Raw genomic sequence first — 21368 nt, 5'->3', positions numbered from 1 at the left:
AAAAAAAAAACATGTTTTAAGGCTTTAGGGTTTCCTTTAAATACTAGGCGAATTAGATCTGAGACCCTTATCACTTAATGGGCTAATGGGCTTTAATTAAATTCTGTAGATCCGCATCTTAATCGGTCGAACCTTCTTCTCAATTGGTCAAGCCTAGCAAGTTTTGAATTCCTCGAACCTGCAGCTTCCTTGTTCTTGTATTCTGACTTGCAACATCTTCAGCATTGTCTAATATATTCTATAGACTTTAAGATCTATACCTAGACAATTTTATGTTCACGGTTTGCTAATTGTTCTAAACTTTTAGAACCTAAAAGATTGTAATCAATGTAAAGTTTTAGAAAGTACCTTGGATATAGTTGAGGAATGAAATGTGAATGATTGTGGTTGAGCATTGCTAAACTATGAAAATAGAGGGTTTGGGAGAATGGTAGTTAGGAGAATGAGAATGGATGGTTTAAAAAAACAAAATCTGTCAACTGCTCTTTAAAAACCAACTTAAGTGGTTATGGTGGGTAGTCCAGTAGCGAAACACTCCCACACACCCACCATACCATCTGATCAAAGACATTACTCAACCAACTTAAGTGGTTCTAGCAGGTAGTCCAATTGTGGGACACCTGCCATATCTTCTGATTGATGACATTACTTAACCAACTTAAGAAAGCACTCGATATTTAGGAAATTGAGTTCTACATTACACAGAACTTGATTTTCCTAAAATTGAGTTATTAGAGGAATTTTTATTTGAGAAAAGCCAGTAACCAAGTGCCACTATGGCTATAAAATTGAGTTTTATGTAGTACTTGATTTTTCAAAAATTGAGTTTCAAAAGAGTGATATTTTGCTACATATTTCACAAACAATGCATTTAGCGAAAAAGTGCTATTTCGCCACTTTGCCCATAATAAATATGTCATATGTTATTTAGTGGCTTCTCAAGTAATCTCTCAATTAGAAAAAGAATCACAACCAATCTCTCCCCCACCAATTCACATTTGCAAGATCTATCCTTAGATTCAAATTAAATGTAATTCTAATTTAATGATTTAAAATTTGCAAAGAATCTTTATATAAAAAAAGGGTTTATATTCATAAGAAATTCAAGAGAAAAAAGAAAAACTTCTGGAAAATTTTCTCCAATTTTTTTTTTTTAATTCATTGAAAATAATATGATTTTTGTAAAATTCTCAAATGAATGTGTAATTTTTTTTTAAAAAAAAAATGCTTTAAAAATTACAATCACTAATTAGTAGATTTACTTTTTTTGAATTCCTCGAACCTGCAGCTTCCTTGTTCTTGTATTCTGACTTGCAACATCTTCAGCATTGTCTAATATATTCTATAGACTTTAAGATCTATACCTAGACAATTTTATGTTCACGGTTTGCTAATTGTTCTAAACTTTTAGAACCTAAAAGATTGTAATCAATGTAAAGTTTTAGAAAGTACCTTGGATATAGTTGAGGAATGAAATGTGAATGATTGTGGTTGAGCATTGCTAAACTATGAAAATAGAGGGTTTGGGAGAATGGTAGTTAGGAGAATGAGAATGGATTGTTTAAAAAAACAAAATCTGTCAACTGCTCTTTAAAAACCAACTTAAGTGGTTATGGTGGGTAGTCCAGTAGCGAAACACTCCCACACACCCGCCATACCATCTGATCAAAGACATTACTCAACCAACTTAAGTGGTTCTAGCAGGTAGTCCAATTGTGGGACACCTGCCATATCTTCTGATTGATGACATTACTTAACCAACTTAAGAAAGCACTCGATATTTAGGAAATTGAGTTCTACATTACACAGAACTTGATTTTCCTAAAATTGAGTTATTAGAGGAATTTTTATTTGAGAAAAGCCAGTAACCAAGTGCCACTATGGCTATAAAATTGAGTTTTATGTAGTACTTGATTTTTCAAAAATTGAGTTTCAAAAGAGTGATATTTTGCTACATATTTCACAAACAATGCATTTAGCGAAAAAGTGCTATTTCGCCACTTTGCCCATAATAAATAGGCCATATGTTATTTAGTGGCTTCTCAAGTAATCTCTCAATTAGAAAAAGAATCACAACCAATCTCTCCCCCACCAATTCACATTTGCAAGATCTATCCTTAGATTCAAATTAAATGTAATTCTAATTTAATGATTTAAAATTTGCAAAGAATCTTTATATAAAAAAAGGGTTTATATTCATAAGAAATTCAAGAGAAAAAAGAAAAACTTCTGGAAAATTTTCTCCAATTTTTTTTTTTTAATTCATTGAAAATAATATGATTTTTGTAAAATTCTCAAATGAATGTGTAATTTTTTTTTAAAAAAAAAATGCTTTAAAAATTACAATCACTAATTAGTAGATTTACTTTTTTTTTTCTTGTAATTTTAATAATCATAGACTGTACGATGTGAAAACCTGCATGAATATGAGCATATGAGATTGTTAATACCTTTTTATTTAGTGAAGAGATGGTTAATACCATTACTATGTAAACCAAAGTTAAGACTTGCCAATGGGATCATTAGCAACTTTGTAACATGCCTTTCACATTTTAGCACCTGGTAGAGGCACATGTGCCAACCATATCAGTTGGTATAGGTGGAAGTAAGAATTCTCTAGGTAAATAATACTATAAATCATTCCCTTGTTGTTCTTTTGGATATGTTTGTATAATTTGCCATTCTAAAGGAGTAAGATGATTCTTGAGCTGATGTGCAACTCTAAAACCTTCAAAGTTGAAATCTAATTAAAGAGTGATTCCTCTTGTCTCTACAGAAACTATAAGTTCAAATTTTGTCTAACGTTAGGGATACTACTATTTTCTTTTTTCTTTTTCTCTATAATTCAATAATTACTATGGGTGGATTTGAACTCTAGACTACAAAGTGTTGATTGAGCTACTAGCTCCTACCCTTTTCAAAACTTTTCTATTACTTTGTATAGGTGAAAAGTTGTTATTAGAAAGACATCACTTTTATGTTGGGCTATCGATTTTTATTATACACCAATGACATCATTGCAACCCGCTATCTTAAATATTAGGCACAAATTCAAAATTAATCCTTTAACTTTCATCTTTTATCATTTCAGTTCTCTAACTTTTATTTTTGTCATTTCAGTCCTCTAAGTTTCAATTTTGTCAAATTAATATTCCATTAGACGTCAGTTAAGTGGTGTTGTTAAGTGAGTCAAAACAACGCCGTTTTGGCTTCTTTTTTCTTTTTCTATTTTAATTTGGAATTTTTTTTAAAAAAAACTATAATTAAAAAAAAAAAAAACCCACTGAAAATTGGGGGAAAACCCAAATCCCTAACTGAAAAGTTTGGTTGGTAATCCATAGACGTTTGAAGGTCAGGTAAAGCAAAAAAGTAGTCAAGAATACAAAGAATGACGAGAGAGAGCTTGAAATGTTCTGACGAAGAAGAAGACACATTGAGACGAAGCACGAAGAAATTCAAAGAGAATCATAATCCAGGAGAAGAGCAGGACCATAACTCCTCTGCAAGCCCACCTAATAAGGGTGGTAGCTACAAGGATAAGCTGATTGGAGCACTTCCAGGAGCCTTTGAACAAGCATTTGGTTTTTCGAGCTACATGCAAGAGGATAGTGACTCAGACACGGATGATGATGTGAATCAAGGAGAGGATGATGGAATTACTCTGTCCAAGGAAGAGAAAGCTAGAATAAGAGCACCTTGGCACCAGACCCTCATCATCAAAACGTTTGGAAGGAAGATTGGTTTCCAATACCTTTATTCCAGGATTAGAGCCATGTGGAAACCAGATGGAAACATGGAGTGTATTGATCTGGGGTTTGACTTTTACTTAGTTAAATTCAGCCTAGCTGATGATGTAGATAAGGTACTTAAAGAAGGCCTATGGTTCATTGGCCAACACTTCTTAGCAATAAGACAATGGGAGCCAGACTTCAAGGCGTCAACAGCTACACTTTCTTCGGTGGTTGTTTGGGTCAGACTGCCTGAATTACCAATAGAATACTATGAGCATGAAATCCTCCTCAAGATAGGCAAAGTGATAGGGCCAGTTCTGCGAATTGATTCCAACATAGCCATGGGAGCCAGAGGCAGGTTTGCAAGACTGTGCGTACAAGTTAATCTGGACAAACCTCTGCGTAAAACAGTGCGTATAGGTAAGAATGTTCAGTCCATTCTTTATGAAGGTATTAATTCTCTATGTTTCTCATGTGGAAGAGTAGGACACAAAAAGGATGCTTGCCCATTCATCATCAGAGAAAATCTCACGGAGAACACCGGGGAGCAAGAGGCAGGAGAGGGACCCAATACTGTTACCCAGAATGCTCAGGAGCAAAAAATGGAGAAAGCTGATAATTATGGTGATTGGATGGTGGTCAATAGGAGAAGAAAGGCAAACAAGTTCAAAGGAAGGATGCCGGTGGAGGAGGTCAGCCAAACTGAGACATCCAATCAATCACAAAGTAACAGGGTTGCAGATAGGAAGCCTGACACAAGCCAACAGGAAGGAAAAAGGAAAGCCTCAATTGTCCAAAGCACAGAACCAATTAGGGTGGCTGATAAGACTGGTAGGTCATATCATAGGAAGGATGAGGCAGGTAAAATTCCCAAAAACCCGAGCTATCGCACCAAAAGTAACCAGAATAATCAAAAATTGGTTGGAAGCCAACAAGACTATATGGGCCATATAGAAATTAATGGGATTTTTACCTTTGGGACAAGCACGGCCTAGCTGCATGAGCCCAGCTCTAGTGTGAGCCCAAATTTCATTAGCAATCCTAGCCGTTAAAATCCCAAGCCATTTATAGCTATCAAACATCGAAAGGAAGCATCCAGTGTAATCAGTAGTGATGGAGGCCAGAAACAGCTGAGCAATTTTTTACAAGGGAAAATTCATACCAATTGGGGACAACATGATCAACTGGATAAGGAGGGACCCAACAGAGATTTGGGGATGGTTCGAAGTGGAGCTAATGCAGGCCTAGAAAAACATGTTTCCGCTTACGGAAACGAGCAAGAAGCTGGGATATCTTCCTTTGAAGGACGAGGCTTGGTCACTGACTCCAAATCCATGGTAGAGGTTCCTCTCAGACCGACCAGCGATACCATTGTCTCCGAGGAGCAACTTAGAATGGTCAGAACCAACATCAGGGAGGCTGCCTTTAGAAAAATTGCTGACAGAAGCAGAAGCGGAGTGGACACAACCGGTGATTAGAGTGAGGAAAATTTTACAGGACAAACCTGTGGAATGCCTGATGATGGGGCATTTGTACCGGGTGAAATTGATTCAGTTTGTGGAGCCAAAGATCTTAGGAACCATCCTTATCAAGGCCACACAGGAACTACTAGGGATCATCAAGCACTCAACAACACTATTTCGAGGCATAATGGTGTCGAAGAGAGAGATGATGGAAGCATGAAGATTGAGGGACACTGAGGATTATTCCTCACTGTCTCAATTTGACTCTACTACCACACCCTTTAAGATCATGAATATCTTAATTTGGAATTGTAAAGGAGCAATGAAGCCTCAGTTCAGGAAAACGGTTATGGACCTCGTTGATTGGCATAGGCCTTTAATAATGGTGATTACAGAGACAAGGATGAGCAGTCCAAGAGCTGATGAAATTATTGAAACTCTGCCATTTGATGGTGCTATAGTGACGGACACAATTGGGTTTGCTGGTGGAATTTAGGTGCTCTGGCGCTCAGACCTCATTCAGGTTGATGTGTTGGCTTCCACTGAGCAAGAAATCCATGCGCTTATTTAGGTACGGTCTCTTAACTTTATCTGGATTCTTAGTGCAATTTTTGCTAGTCCTAGGTTTACTGAGAGATGCTTGCTTTGGGATAATCTTAAAATGCTTGCTTCCCTTCACAATCTTCCTTGGTCTCTTATGGGTGATTTCAATGAAGTTTTGTCTGAGGATGAGAAATTAGGGGGTAATGTTATCTGTCAAAGGAGGGTCAGGGCAATTCAAGAGTGTATGGATGCTTGTCAGATGATGGACCTTGGATTTTCAAGGCCAAAGTTCACATGGTCTAACAAGAGGGGCCTTGATGATTTGATTCAATGCAGACTAGATAGGTACTGAGCTAATCCAGAATGGAAAGCTCATTTTGCTGAAGCTAATGCTACACACCTCGCCAGAGTTAATTCTGACCATTGCCCACTACTTCTGAATCTTAACCCATATTTGGGAGAAAATTATAACAAACCATTCTGATTCCAACCTTTTTGGCTCAGCCATAATGAGTTCCCTATGCTAGTCAGGGAATCTTGGAATGGTCAAGAAGCCAATCTGCCTGAAGCCATCTCAGTCTTTACCAGCAAAGCTCAACGATGGAATAAGGAAGTCTTTGGTAATGTGTTTAAGAGGAAGAGGATTGTCATGGCTAGGCTCCTGGGAATTCAAAAAGCCCTATCCAATTGCCCTAATGCTTTCCTGATCAACCTTCAAAACAAGCTAAATGATGAATACAATCTCATTCTACAACTTGAAGAGGAACTATGGGCTATGAAGGCCAGAACTGATTGGATCATCCATGGTGAACACAACACAGCCTACTTCCATATGTCCACTCTTGTGAGAAGAAGCAGGAACAGAATTTCAAGCATTTTAAATGACAATGGTGAATAGGTCCACAACATTGAGGAGGTGAAAGATATATTTGTCAACTATTTCAAGAAGCTTTATCAAACAGAGCAATCTTGCAGCCCTCTCAACCCGAAGTGGGATAATGATTGGTGTGCTACTCTTTCTATGGAAGAAGCTAATGCCATTGCACAATGCCCTTCTGATGAGGAAATTTGGGGTGCCCTGAAGACTATGAAGCCTTCCAAAGCTCCTGGGGCAGATGGTCTACATGCTGATTTCTTCCAAAGGTTCTGGTTATCAGTTAGAGATTCTGTCAGAAGCGAAGTCAAGAACATCTTCTCTAGCCAACAAGCCCCTGATTACTTAAATCAAACATTGATTGTTTTAATTCCAAAAGTAAGTGGGCCAGAATTAGTTAGTCAATATAGACCTATTAGTCTTTCCAACACTGTGTATAAGATTGTGACAAAAATCTTGGTCTAGAGAATAAGACCTTTGCTGCCTTCCTTGATTTCTCCAATGCAAACTGCCTTTCTAGCTAGTAGAAGGGGTATTGATAATGTGATAATTGCCTAAGAGCTGATCTATTCTCTTAAGAAGAGAAAAGGAAAAGATGGATATATGGTAGTGAAAATTGATTTAGAAAAGGCCTATGATCGTTTGGAATGGAACTTTGTTAGGATGGTGTTGAACCATTTTGGCTTCCCTTCCAACATCACCAACCTGATTATGAGTTGCATCTCCAATACTTCAACTACTATTCTCTTTAATGGTAATAAGCTGGACTCATTTAAGCCTACAAGAGGAATTAGACAGGGAGATCCCATCTCCCCTTACATTTTCCTCCTTTTCATTGAATTCCTGGGAGCACAAATCAATTCCATGTGTGAAAACAATAAATGGGACAAAATCAAAGCTTCCAAGAATGGCCCAAGTTTTTCAAATTTGTTTTTTGCAGATGATCTCATGTTGTTTGCAAGAGCCAATGACAAGAACTGTGAATCAATTATAGAAGTGTTAGAGACTTTTTGCAAGCTTGCTAGACAAAAGGTGAACTTAGATAAATCTCGTGTGTTATTTTCTTCTAATGTTTCTAGAAGATGTAAAAGATCCATATGTAGAAAACTGGGGATTAAGGCAACTCAGAATCTAGGTCGTTATCTAGGCTTTCCTCTAATTTACAAAGGCAGGAGTGGAGATGCCTTTAACTTTGTTATAGACAAAATTCAAACGAAGATTAGTGGTTGGAAAGCCAAGTTCCTATCCAAAGCCGGGAAAATGGTATTGGCCAAATTAGCAACCATTTTTATAGCAAATTACTACATGCAATGTCAAGCCTTGCCGATTAAAGTGTGTGAAGCTATTGACAAATTATTAAGAGGCTTCCTATGGGGATCAACTGCTGAGAAAAGAAAAATGCACATGGTGAACTGGAACACTGTTACTCTCCCAAAGGATAGAGGAGGTCTTGGCCTATACTAAATGCAGTATAGGAATCAAGCCATTTTGGCTAAATTATGTTGGAGACTAGCTAATGAAAGTGAAGCCCCTTAGGCAAAGATGCTGGTAAAGAAATATCTCACTCCTAAGAGGTTGACTGAGGAAGGCAGAAACCTCCCTTGCTCGAGAATCTGGATAGCTTGCAAAAAAGGTGGACCTGTCTATGTCAAAGGATTAAGATGGTCAGTGAAAAATGGCCTACATGTCAACCTTTGGCTAGACTTTTGGCTCCCTAATGGCACACTCCGAAGCCTTATTGAAGGACCACTTGCAAGGGATGAAGACAAAGTAATGTTGCATCAATGTTTTAACAATGGCACTGGCTGGAATTTGCAAAATAGTTCTTTTGTGCTCCCTGACCAAATTCTAGAGAAATTTATAGCAAATCCTTTCTCATGTGACACCAATGCTGAAGACTCTCTCATTTGGGCCTTCTCCAAAAATGGTTCTTTCTCTCTATCTTCAGCTTATTTATTGGCAAGAGGCTTAAACCCCTTGAACCTAGATACCAGTCTTGGGTCTAGAAGACTACTGCACCACCTCGGGATCAGTTTTGCCTGTGGCTGTGCATGCATAATAGCCTTCCCACTGGTGAAGTACTAGGTTCAAGAGGTTTGAACCTCAATACAACTTGCCCTTTATGCCTCAAAGAGACTGAATCACTTGATCATTTGCTGCGTACTTGTGAATTTGCCCAAGATTTTTGGCTGAAGCTAAATTTCCCTCATTTGCTAAGGGAATCATTCAATAAACCCATTAAGGAATGGTTGGAAGTTAACTGCTGTACAAAACTTGTATCTAATTGTATGGGAATCCCGTGGAGTACTGTCTTTCTTTGGGAATTTGGCACATCTGGCTGCAACATAATGATTGTTTGTTTAGGACTGGTACTCCGGCTACTAAGGCTATTAAGAAATGCAAACACAGTGCTGCTGAATTTTTTACTATAGGAATGAGATCTAAGATTGCTATATCTAAGTCCATTATACCTGTGGCTTGGAGGAAACCACCAGTGGGATGGGCTAAACTCAATACTGATGGTTCGGCATTAAGATTTCCTGGAAAGGCTGGAGGAGGCGGGCTGATCAGGGATCACAATGGAGATTGGGTTGCAGGCTTCTCTAGAAGTCTTGGCTGCACTAATAGCTTTATGGCAGAGTTGTGGGCCTTACGAGATGGACTCATTCTTGCTAAGGACCTCAATCTTAATAGCCTTGTTGTTGAATTGGATGCTAAGAGTGTTATTCAGCTAATGAATAATGGTTCTGCCAATATGCTAATGGAGCCTCTTTTGACTGACTGTAGGACCCTCCTGAGAGCCATACCCAACAAACGGGTTGAACACACCTACCGAGAAGCAAATCGTTATGCAGATGCTTTAGCTAGAGTAGGGGCTAGTTGTAATTTATCTTTTGCAGTGTTTGTGGAACCACCGTCTGTGGTGGAGCATCTGTTAGCTTGTGATAAAGCTAACACTTTTTGTAATAGAATTGTTGCTTCTAATATATAAGTAGCCCTTTTTGACCCAAAAAAAAAAAAAGTTTGGTTGGTAGGGGATTGAGAGAGACCCAGATTGAGAGATATTTGAGAGAGAGGCTGAGAAAATGAAACTTGGAGGAAATGTGAAAGGATTGATTGTTGATGAAAATGGGATGGATGTTCTTTATTTGAGGAAACTAGAAGGTGGAGAACTTAAACATTCTTTTCCAAAGGTTATGTTTAATCCTAGTTATGAAGATGAAGAAGAAAAGAATGTGGATGTTACACTAGAGAGATCAAGAAAATCTAAACGCTAGGAAGTTCCATTGCACAGTGATGATTCTGGTGCAAATCATCTTTAAAAAGTGAAACCAACATTCCAATTCCCTAATCCAACACTCTACGCCATTGCCATTGACTTTACTTCACTACGACTCGACTCCTGTGCACTCGATAGACTCTCATCGATGTTTGGAGTTTTTGCTTTGTTGGATCACGAATCAGCAGCAGTGTCGGCAGTTTCCGATGCGGTTGAGGCGTTGTCGTGCCAGGCCATTAAGGCTGACGTGGCAGCGGTGTTCAATTTGATGGATTTTGGGTATGGGTTCTCGGCGAAGGAGGAGGTTGAGGTTGCGAGTGATATGAAGGTTTTGTTGAATGGGTTGAAGCTGGTTGGGAAGGTTGAGATTGATTTGGTGTCAAAAATAGCTAAAGTTCATATCGGTATCTCTCTCAGATATCTCTTAATCCCCTGCCAACCCAAACTTCTCAGTTAGGGGTTTGGGTTTTCCCCAATTTTTAGTGTTTTTTTTTTCATAACTGCTTTTTATTTTTTATTTTTTTTCAAAATTAAAAAAAAAAAAAAAAAAAAAAAAAAAAAAAAAAAAAAAAAAACACAAAATAGAGGCAATACAGCATTTTCTTGACTCAGTTAATGGCACCACCTAATTGACATCTAATGAAATACTAAATTGACAAAAATTAAAACTTAAAAGACTGAAAGAACAAAAATGAAAGTTAAAAGACTAAAATGACAAATGATAAAAGTTAGAGAGTCAATTTTAGATTTTTGCCTAAATATTATCAAAAACATTTGTTCATCAATAGACTCTTTTTTTCCCTAGTGAGATTGCTGGGCATGTGTAAATCTAGTCGTTGCGTCACGGACTTTTGCTATTGTTGTGTTTGATTGGAGTTTATTTGCCTAATACTTTTTTAATAAATTGGAGGCCCATTAGGATTTTGGCTACATGTAGAGGAGCTAGGGTAACATTTCGGCCATAGGGTCTTGGGCTGCTCTTGTTATAAAATCGACTCTAGGTCTGTCAACTTCATCAATTAAGCTAGTTAGTAGTTACACTAATAAATTTTTTTATAATAAAAGTGCCAATTAATTCTAGTATTATATGGAGAAAAAGGTGTACAATTACCCACATTCTAAAAGCTAATCATTACCTTAAAGAAACAATTCTGCCTTAACGTGTGAGCCAAATGAGACACGGAAACTAAAAGTATCAATTGGCTCAACAAATCGTGAAGACAGAAAATATTAGGAGATATATATATCTCATAATAATTCCATTCAAACAAAGGCCTCAATTTGTTAGCTAGGATCTAGGAGATATATATTAGGTTAACAAATGGACTAAGGGAATTAGTTTTTTAAAAAATTAGAAATTTTTTATGAAAAAAAAAATAATTGATTTTTTTGACAACAATTTTATATTTCTAATAAAAGTGGTATCAAAACTTTCCTAAAATAGTTCATTAATAAATGCCCTAAAGGTAACCAGGAGCAAGCGATTGACTCCTTCAAGAACCAAATTTAAAGAAAGACATAATAGCCTTGACCATATCTCCTAGAACAATGATAAAGAGACTTAAAGAATTTAGTTGCAAACCTAATACCCATTAGGACCCAGATATGTATCCTTTTAGCTCGTAAAAGCACCTTGTTTGTTTGGTTGATGGTTGAGGCCGTTGGTCACATTTGTTTTTCTTTTTAGTGACTCTAGGATAGTGAATCACTCGCCTTTTACTTGCAATTGGCAAACCAAGTTCTTGGATAGTGAACCTGTTATTACTCGTTTCCCGAATAACACCTACGAGACTTCGGACGTACGAATCCTACACAACTCTGTGGAGTTGCACCCCGCACCATGTATGTGTATTATTTTTCATGTGCGTGGGTTAGGCTCGAGCTGTACGTCAAAATAAAATGTTTTTTCTTTTATTCTTTTGATTCCATTAACAAAGCTCCCCTTACAACTTAGGTTCCTGTTGCCCAATGATGGTAGTACTCTAAAGCCCTAAGGGCCTAATCAAATAAAAATTGACTTGAGGAAAGTGTTTATGGAAAATATAACTTATTTTTGGAAGAATAAAACTATTTTTGGAAAGAAAAAAAAAAGGCTACTAGAAACCCTAGAGTGTGCTCACGCAAACACGCATATGCGTAGGCACACTCAAGCTATGCATACATGGAAATGTGCACGCATGCTAAGGTTCCAGAAACTATGTAAGGAAAGCTTTTTGCACTTAATTTTAGTTTGAAACAAATCCCACATTGTCTGGTAGCCACCTTAAACCCTTATTTTTCGACTATATAAAGCCATAAAAGGCACTTTCAAAGGAGGACAAAAACAGTGACAACACACATAAGATCCACTAGAAAATAGTGAATCAAAGAGGGAGTTTTCACAAAACATCCTCAAGCCAAATTTGAATTGATTGGGACCTATTCTAGTCTTGATCTTCAAGTTTTGAAGTTTTCTAACCCATTTTTGATTTGGTTGTGAATAGATTGACTAAAGGGAACAGTCAAAATCAATCTCTAAAAAGTTTTAGTGTTGAGGTAAAGGTTCTAACTTTGACTCTTCAATTTTCTTTGTTTTTGTTGTTTGTATCTATGTTTTAATGTTTTAGCATGTTTGTGCAGTCTAGGTTTACTTCGTATTTATGTTAGAAGCATGCTAGGTTGTTAATTTTCTTGTGTTCTTTGTATTTTCTGTTCTGTGTTTTTGGGTTAAGGTTTCGGGTGTGTATGCATGCGCATGCTTCATGCACGCGTACACATACTAGAAGTTTGCATACGCATACTTGAAGTGTGCGTACACATACAGTTGGGATGCGCACGCATACTCTTGCCTAGAAACCCTAATTCGTTCCTGTTTGTTCTTTCTTTGGTTTATTTACATGCTTAGCCTCAGTTTAACCTAGTTTTCATATTCTTAAGCCTTTGCCTCTCTTTTTTGTTTTGTTTTGTTCTGTTCTATCTCTTTGATGTTTGTTAGGTTTTAGTGTGTTTGAATACCATGAACTTGCATATGAATATGAACAAGCATTGATGCATTAGGTGATGTGATATAGTGAGGTAAGTCATGCATAATCATATGGACATGTATTTGATTTGGATGATAAGCATGATATGGTTGATGAATATGAATATGCTTGGTTGAATACCATGTGTTCAATGCTTAGATGCTTAGATATTTGGTCTAGATCTATTTTGTAACATGTCATGATAAATTAATGCTAGGCTTAGGGATGATTATGCCATGTTGTTTGCTTTAGATGCATGTTAGAGTGTGTGTGACTTAGAATAACATGTTAAATATGTCTTTAATGAGATTAAAACTTAGAAGACAATGAGTGGAGGCCAGCCCACGGGTCGAGTGGGGTTGAGTGCCTAACACCTTCTCATTCCAATACCTAAATTCCGGACACGTGCTTTGGTAAAGATCATTCCTTCCATAAAGGGTGCTATATTTATGGTTCCCGGACCTAAACTAGGAGGTGACTCCATTTACACCCTAGACTAAGGCGTACTTCCCACAAAGAGGAAAATTGTCGCGAGTGCACACCACCCCTTTCCTAACATAGCCAAACTTCTCTTTATTAGCTCTTTTCAACATTGCTTTGATAGCCTTTAACTTTGAGTAGAGTTGAAACATATGGGAGAACTCGCACATCACAATGGTAACTTAAATTATGCACTAAAATTTATGAAAACCTAATTTTGGGGGAAAAAACAATAACCAACAATAACAGTAACATTAACAATATCAATATCAATATCAATAATAATAACAATATTAGATCTTCATGCAAGATTAGTATGTTTCTTTAGTTGTTCTATATCTTCTCATAGACAGTTGGCTTCCAACTCTTTCAAATAAAACATTCTCAACAATCTTTTCATTTCCAGATCCTCTAAAAGAAAGTGATATACATCCTTCCAGTCAATATTGCATATTTTACTGGTGTTATGTCCTTTATTTTTATATTTATCTTGCAACTAAAATTTCAAGTTCAATTTTTCCTTTTAAGAAAATTGTAACATATAAAATTACGTGCAGCTCTAATTTTCAAAAACCAGCAAGCCTCATCAAGATCATTATTGCATTTTATACAAGTTTTATGTACTTCTTCTTCTTTTTTCTCTCTTATGACTCAACTTCAATTTTTTTTCTTTTAAGTAAATTGTGACATATGAAATTATGTACAGCTCTAATTTTTTAAAATCTACATTTGGAAATAATAATAATAATCATAGTAATAAATATTATTATTAAAATTATAAAAAATTATTATTATTACCAACAAAAACAACAATATAGAAATACTAAATAATAAATAACAAAAATTACAATAAAAATAATAATAATAAAAATAGATCTTTATGCAAAAGAAAAATTAATAATTTGGAATTGATTCGAGAAAAAAAATTTTGACATGCTATTCAGTAGCTTCTCAAGTAGTCTCTCAATTAGAAAAAGAATCACAATCAATACCTTCCCCACAAATTCACAATTGCAGGATCCAACCCTAGATTTGAAATTAAATGTAATACTAATTTAACATTTTGAAATTGACAAAGAATCTTTATATAAAAAAAAAGTTTATATTCATAAGAAAAGCAAGATAAAAGAGAAAAACTTCTTGAAAATTTCATCAAAAAAATAAAAATTGATTTAATTTAATAAAAATAGTATGATTTTTGTAAATTATCAAGGGAATGCGTAATTTTTTAAAAAATGCTTTAAAAATTAAAATCACTAATTAGGAGATTTTATTTCTCCTTGTGGTTATTACTTATTATAATCGTAGACAATGTGAAAACCTACATGAATATGAGCAGATGGGATTGTTAATACCTTTTTGTTTAATGAAGAGATGGTTACTACCACAGCTGTGTAAACCCAAGTTGTGACTTGCCCGTGGGATCATTAGCAACTTTGTGACATGCCTTTCTCATTTTAGCACCTAGAAATGGCACATGTACCAACCATGTCAGTTGGTATAGGTAGAAGTAAGAATTCCTTTGGTAAGTAATACTATAAATCATTCACTTTTTTGCCTTTTGGATATGTTGGTAGAATTTGCCATTCTAAAGGAGTAAGATGATACTTGAGCTGGTGTGCAAACACCCTTTCCTCTCTTAAAACTTCAAAGTTGAAATCTAAAGAGTGATTCCGCTAACTTAAAATTCTGGGTTCGACCATGCCTGTCAGTGCAGAAACTGTAAGTTCAAATTTTGTCTACTAAGCAATTTTCAAGACACTACCATGCTGTATAGTGGTACTTGTTATGCTAAAGTCCATGTTTGATAAGCATTTAAAAAATGGGAGAGGAAAAAAAAATTGAGAGAGAGATTTGAAATCATTTTGCATGAAACATATGGGAACAAAGAATATTGCAGTAGCTTATAGACGCTATATGATTAGGGGAAACCATGATTATATAACAATTGAAATTATTAAGATAAACATTGGCACTTAGCTTTTCTTTCCCCCTTTGTTCCGTAATTATGGAAAAAGGAAGGGCGAGGGAGAAATGCGATCATCTGCTCCTCCATCTTCTTAATCGACTCAAATACTTTACACGTATCATGTACTCTCTTTTTCTTGATAACAGATTTAGAGTTACTTTTTTCTAACCCACTATGTGGGGATTAAAAAACCACCCGTATGTAGTTTTAGTCACGTAACTTTTTTAATACTATTACGTATATATAGTCTTATAAATTGACACGTAATAGGTTGAAGAAATAGCTCCAAACCGATTTGTAGCCAAACTTTGTTTGTGATGTTGTTGACTACCAGAAAATTTAATACATAGGTTTTACAAAATGATGTGTCATGATCATGATTACCTAAAAAATAAGTCAAACATTCATTTATTAGGTAGTTTAAACATGCATACCAATCATATTAATTGTCAATTTGTAGACATGGCAAAACGGGTCATAATTTTCTGACTTGACCCAATTGACCCACAACCCATTTAACCCGTTTAAAAATGACCCGTTTTGACCCACGACCCGACCCGACTTGACCGTTTTGCCACGTCTACTAACGTTGAGTAGATTGAGATTGAGGTGTAATTCTTATAAAATATTTACTTATTCTTATTTACTTAATATGTTATGTATTCTATTATAGTTTGTCATTGTTTACTTGTCACCTTCATTTTTTTTTTTCTTTCTTTAAACAGATCGAAGATTATACCAAGATTAGCTTCTAGAAAGCTGGAACAAGAGTTGCACCAAATTTGGATATCAAATATTTAGTGGTAATTGGTAACAGTATCACTAGTGAGAATCTAATCACAGTTAAAGAACTCATATACAATTGACAAATTGCATCTATTTCAAAAAAAAAAAAAAACTTTTTTGAAAAATATGGGTCAACTCGACCCGACTCGCGACCCCACTCACTCGCACCCGATTGACCCATTTTGACCCGTAACCTGATTGACCCGACCCGACTCACCCATTTTGCCACATCTATCAATTTGTAAGTTTTATGTGTCTTCTCTTCAAAGTAGGTCTTTTCTTCAAAGTTAGGAATATAAATGTTTTCAAATTGTTTTTCTATAATTCAATAATTACTATGGGAACACCGCATATCCTTATTGCGATGATCACTCTATAAGTATTAAAGTCTGTGGGGTGTGGGGTGTGGGGTGTAAGAAAGTAATGATCGGGATTCAAGTCTCTAAGAGAGATTAGGTTGGAGTAAAATTTCTATCTTAATCAAAATAATAATAATAATTTACCATGGGTGGATTTAAACTCTAGACTACAAGGTGTTGACTGAGCTACTAGCTCCTGACCTTTTCACAACTTTTCTGCTACTTTGTAAAGATGATAATTTGTAATTAGAAAGACATCACTTTTTACACCAACCACATCATTGCAACCGGCTTTCTTAAAGATTATCAAAAACATTTGTTCATCGATAGACTCTATTATTCCTTAATGAGATTGCTGGGCTTGCTTAAATCTGGTCATTGCCTCATGGGTTATTGTTATTGTTGTGTTTGAATGGACTTTCTCTGCCTAATACTTTTTTAATACATTGGAGGCCCATGAGGATTTGGGCTACATGTAGGGGACCTAGAGGTAACATTTTTTATACAATTGACAAATTGCATCTATTTCAAAAAAAAAAAAAAAAAAAAAAACTTTTTTGAAAAATATGGGTCAACTCGACCTGACTCGCGACCCCACTCACTTGCACCCGATTGACCCATTTTGATCTGTAACCTGATTAACCCGACCCGACCCACCCATTTTGCCACATCTATCAATTTGTAAGTTTTATGTGTCTTCTCTTCAAAGTAGGTCTTTTCTTTAAAGTTAGGAATATAAATGTTTTCAAATTGTTTTTCTATAATTCAATAATTACTATGGGAACACCGCATATCCTTATTGCGATGGTCACTCTATAAGTATTAGAGCTTGTGGGGTGTGGGGTGTGGGGTGTGAGAAAGTAATGACCGGGATTCAAGTCTCTAAGAGAGATTAAGTTGGAGTAAAATTTCTATCTTAATCAAAATAATAATAATAATTTACCATGGGTGGATTTAAACTCTAGACTACAAGGTGTTGACTGAGCTACTAGCTCCTGACCTTTTCACAACTTTTCTGCTACTTTGTAAAGATGATAATTTGTAATTAGAAAGACATCACTTTTTACACCAACCACATCATTGCAACCGGCTTTCTTAAAGATTATCAAAAACATTTGTTCATCGATAGACTCTATTATTCCTTAATGAGATTGCTGGGCTTGCGTAAATCTGGTCATTGCCTCATGGGTTATTGTTATTGTTGTGTTTGAATGGACTTTCTCTGCCTAATACTTTTTTAATACATTGGAGGCCCATGAGGATTTGGGCTACATGTAGGGGACCTAGAGGTAACATTTTCGCCATTGGGTCTTAGGCTGCTCTTGTATAGATAATAAGTTGATTCTAGTTCTTTCAACTTCATCAATTGAGCTAGTTAGTAGTTACCCTTATAAATAAATAAAAATTAATAAAAGTGCCAATTAATTCTTGTATTCTATTGAGAAACAGATGTACAATTACCACATCCTAAAAGCTAATCATTACCTTAAAGAGACAATTCTACCTTAACGTATGAGCCAAATGAGACATGGAAACTAACAAAGTGACTTTTATAAGAGATGCAATATTGACAAGATACTGAAAATAACAAATCAATTGGCTTAACAAATCATGAAGAAAGAAAACCCAGCATTTTCATAATAATTCCATCCAAACAAGGATTCAATCTCTTAGCCAAGATCTAGGTGATATATATTAGGGGAATGTTAACAAATGGCCTAAGGGTTTAAAAAAATATTTTTAGAAATTTTTTATGAAAAAAGAAAAAATTAATTGATTTTTCAGATAATTTTTTATATTTCTAATAAAAGCAATATCAAAATTTTTTTAAAATGATTCATTAACAAATGCTTAAGGGCACTCGTTAACCGGAACAAAAGATTGGCTTCCTTCGATAGGATCCAAATTCAAAGAAAGACATAATAGCCTTGACCACATCTCCTTGAAAAATGGACCAAGAGATTTAAAGAATTTACTTATAAACCCAATACCCATTAGGAACTAGACTTATCCCCTTCATAGAAAATAGAACCTGTTTGACCTCTCCTACCATGACATTTGAGATAAGGTGTTCTCTTTGCTTACATGAGATTTGAGAATTCAACAAAATAGAAACTCTTAATAGCATAAGGATCAAGAAATAAAGATTGAGGACATAGGAGTTGCTTATGGAAATTCACAACAAATTTTATCGATTGCATTGGGCCAATATCAACGCTCTTCCCTTGTTCATTCGTTAGGTACTTGACTAAAATGTTCAAAGTTCTAGTAGTTACTAGTTACAACTTTGTGGGAAACTGATGTTGCGGAAGCCTGAAGAGAAAGCACACACGATGCTCTTTTTGATAGATAGAAACTAAACTGTTAGTTCCTGGGTAGTAAACCTCGAGTCCACGAGGGGTTCCTTGAATTCACAAGGTGATAGGTCTGGAATTCACCAGAGAATACAATAGACATAAGTCTGAATTTTTATTAATAATAAACTATGAAAAACGTTTACAGACTTAGAGGCCTATTTAAGGGCTCCTTAAAACTTGACATATAAGAAAATATAATCTAAAATAACTCCTAATTTATACCTAACCATAACAAGAACCAAATTTGACCTAAAAAGCATTAAATGCACCTAAAAACAAGGAAATAAATCACCTAAACCTAAAATAACGTTTTTTTACATAAAAATACCAAAAATAATAAATTACAATAATTAAATAGTAAATTGTGTCCTACATTAGAAACAAAGAGTTCCAGTACTTAAGATTTAGTCAACTAATTTTAGACTTTTGCTTCAAAAATGCTTCCTTGGCATTATTAATGGATGTATAGTTGTGCAAGAACTTTTTTTCCTTTACAATAAGGTTGAAGTTCCATAGAAAGGATAGCCATTGGCTTTTTACCGTTTCTAGCTCCATCCTAGTCCTCTCCACCATTTGCCTAACATTGCCAAACTTCTCTCTACTCTTTTCAACACTATTTTGATAGCCTTTAACTTTGAGTAGAGTTGAAACATATGGGAGAACCTGCACATCACAATGACAACTTAAATTATGAACTGTAATTTATGAAAACCTAAATTTTGGATGGACAATAACCAACAATAACAGTAACAATATCAATAACAATAACAATAACAATAACAATAATAGAGCTTCATGCTGAAGAATAATTAAACATTAATAATGAATATATCTAAATAATAAATATAGCAATAATTCGGTCTCAATTAGTGCAACTATATTACAATGAACTAACTAATTATCACCCATCATCCAACGGTTTCAATACTTTGTTTATCATGATATGTATCCAACACTTGTACTAGTATAACAACTAGTACTAACATAGAGTAGGTGCACGAAACAATTGCTTACTCTCTTCTTTATAGAAAATAATTTATCCAATGATGTTTTTCCATGATAACCCATCCATCCAATTATATTGCCACTTATGTCATATTGCCTCTCACATTTAAGCACTTTTTTGCAAGATTAGTAAGTTTATTTAGTTGCTCTATATCATCTCGTTGGCTGTAATCTATTGACAGTAATCGTAGAAGGCATAGGCCTCTAATTCTTTCAAATAAAACATTCATATATCCTATCAGTCAATATTGCAATTTTTTATTTTAAAAAAATTGTAACATATTTAAACAAGATTTGAGAGTTGAACAAAATAGCAATTCAAGAAATAAGGATTGAGGACCTAGGAGTTACTTATAGAAATTCACATTAAGTTTTTTCAATTTTTTCAATTGTATGGGACGATATCAATGCTCTTCCCTTGCTCGTTTTTTAGGTACTAGACAGATTTTTTAAAAGTTCTAGTAGTTACAACTTTGTGGGAAAAACAGAGCTATGGTTCTTAAGATTTAGCCAACTAATTTTAGACTTTTGCAATTTTACTTAAAAAAATGCTTTCTTAGCATTACTAATGAACACATAGTTGTATAAAAAAATCATTTTTTCCTTTTCAATTAGATTGAAGTTCTCTAGAAATGATAGCAATTGGTTTGGCCCTCTCCACCCTTTGCCTCACTGTCAAACTTCTCTTCATTAACCCTGTAGAGGTGAAACATGGGATAACCTGCACATCGCAATAACAAATTAATATTATGTAGCTCTAATTTATAATAACTTAAATTTGGAAAAAAAAAATTAACAACAACAATAACAATAATAATAATAGTAATAATAACAATAACAATAACAGAACTTTATGCTCAGAATTTTTTTTTTTTTTTTTTTTTGAAAACAATATTCAAGAAGAATTAAACATTAATAATGATTATATCTAAATAATAGATACATCAACAATTTGGTCTCAATTGATGAAAGTATATTACAATGGACTATATATTATCACCTATCATCCAATGATTTCAATACTTTTGTTTCTCATGCTAGTGTATGCAGCACTTGTACTAGTATAATAACTAGTGCCAACAGAGAGTAGGTGCACTAAAAAAGTATTTATTGTCTTCTTTATAGAAATTAGTTTACCCGTGATACCTTCTTTATAGAAATTAAAAGGTCTATCCTTACCTCTCACACTTATGCACTTTTGTGAAAGATTAATAACTGTCTTTAATTGCTATATTTCATCATAATAACAATTAATCTCAAGAAGGTAGGGGTATGCAATCCTCTCTGAATACACAAAGAATACTCTTGAATATCTATCATTTTCAAACCTATTAAAGAAAGTGTTATCCTGCCAGTCAATATTGCATTTTCAACAGGTGTCACGTTTTTTTTTTTTTTTTTTTTTTTAAATCTTTATCTTGCAAATAAAATTTCAAGTTCAATATTTTATTCTTTCTCCAAACAAGGTTCAATTTTTTATTCAAAAAAATTATCACATAAGAAATTACGTGGAGCTCTA

At 34.9% G+C, this 21368-nt stretch overlaps 1 protein-coding gene across 1 annotated transcript; it reads left to right on the top strand.

Annotated features, from left to right (window-relative positions):
- Window positions 1-4948: 4948 nt before the first annotated feature.
- LOC111990897 (uncharacterized) lies at window positions 4949-7076 on the top strand. The gene is made up of 5 exons (XM_065773015.1): window positions 4949-5201; window positions 5512-5671; window positions 5798-6082; window positions 6242-6581; window positions 6636-7076. Exons 1-5 carry the CDS (start codon window positions 4949-4951, stop codon window positions 7074-7076), a joined length of 1479 nt encoding a protein of 492 aa, XP_065629087.1.
- Window positions 7077-21368: the final 14292 nt, after the last annotated feature.

The sequence above is a fragment of the Quercus suber genome, unplaced genomic scaffold, assembly GCF_002906115.3.
Source record: "Quercus suber isolate HL8 unplaced genomic scaffold, Cork oak 2.0 scaffold_67, whole genome shotgun sequence".
NCBI lineage: Eukaryota > Viridiplantae > Streptophyta > Magnoliopsida > Fagales > Fagaceae > Quercus > Quercus suber.
The sequence above is the reverse complement of the archived record's forward strand: the minus strand, read 5'-3'. Positions and strand labels throughout refer to the sequence as shown.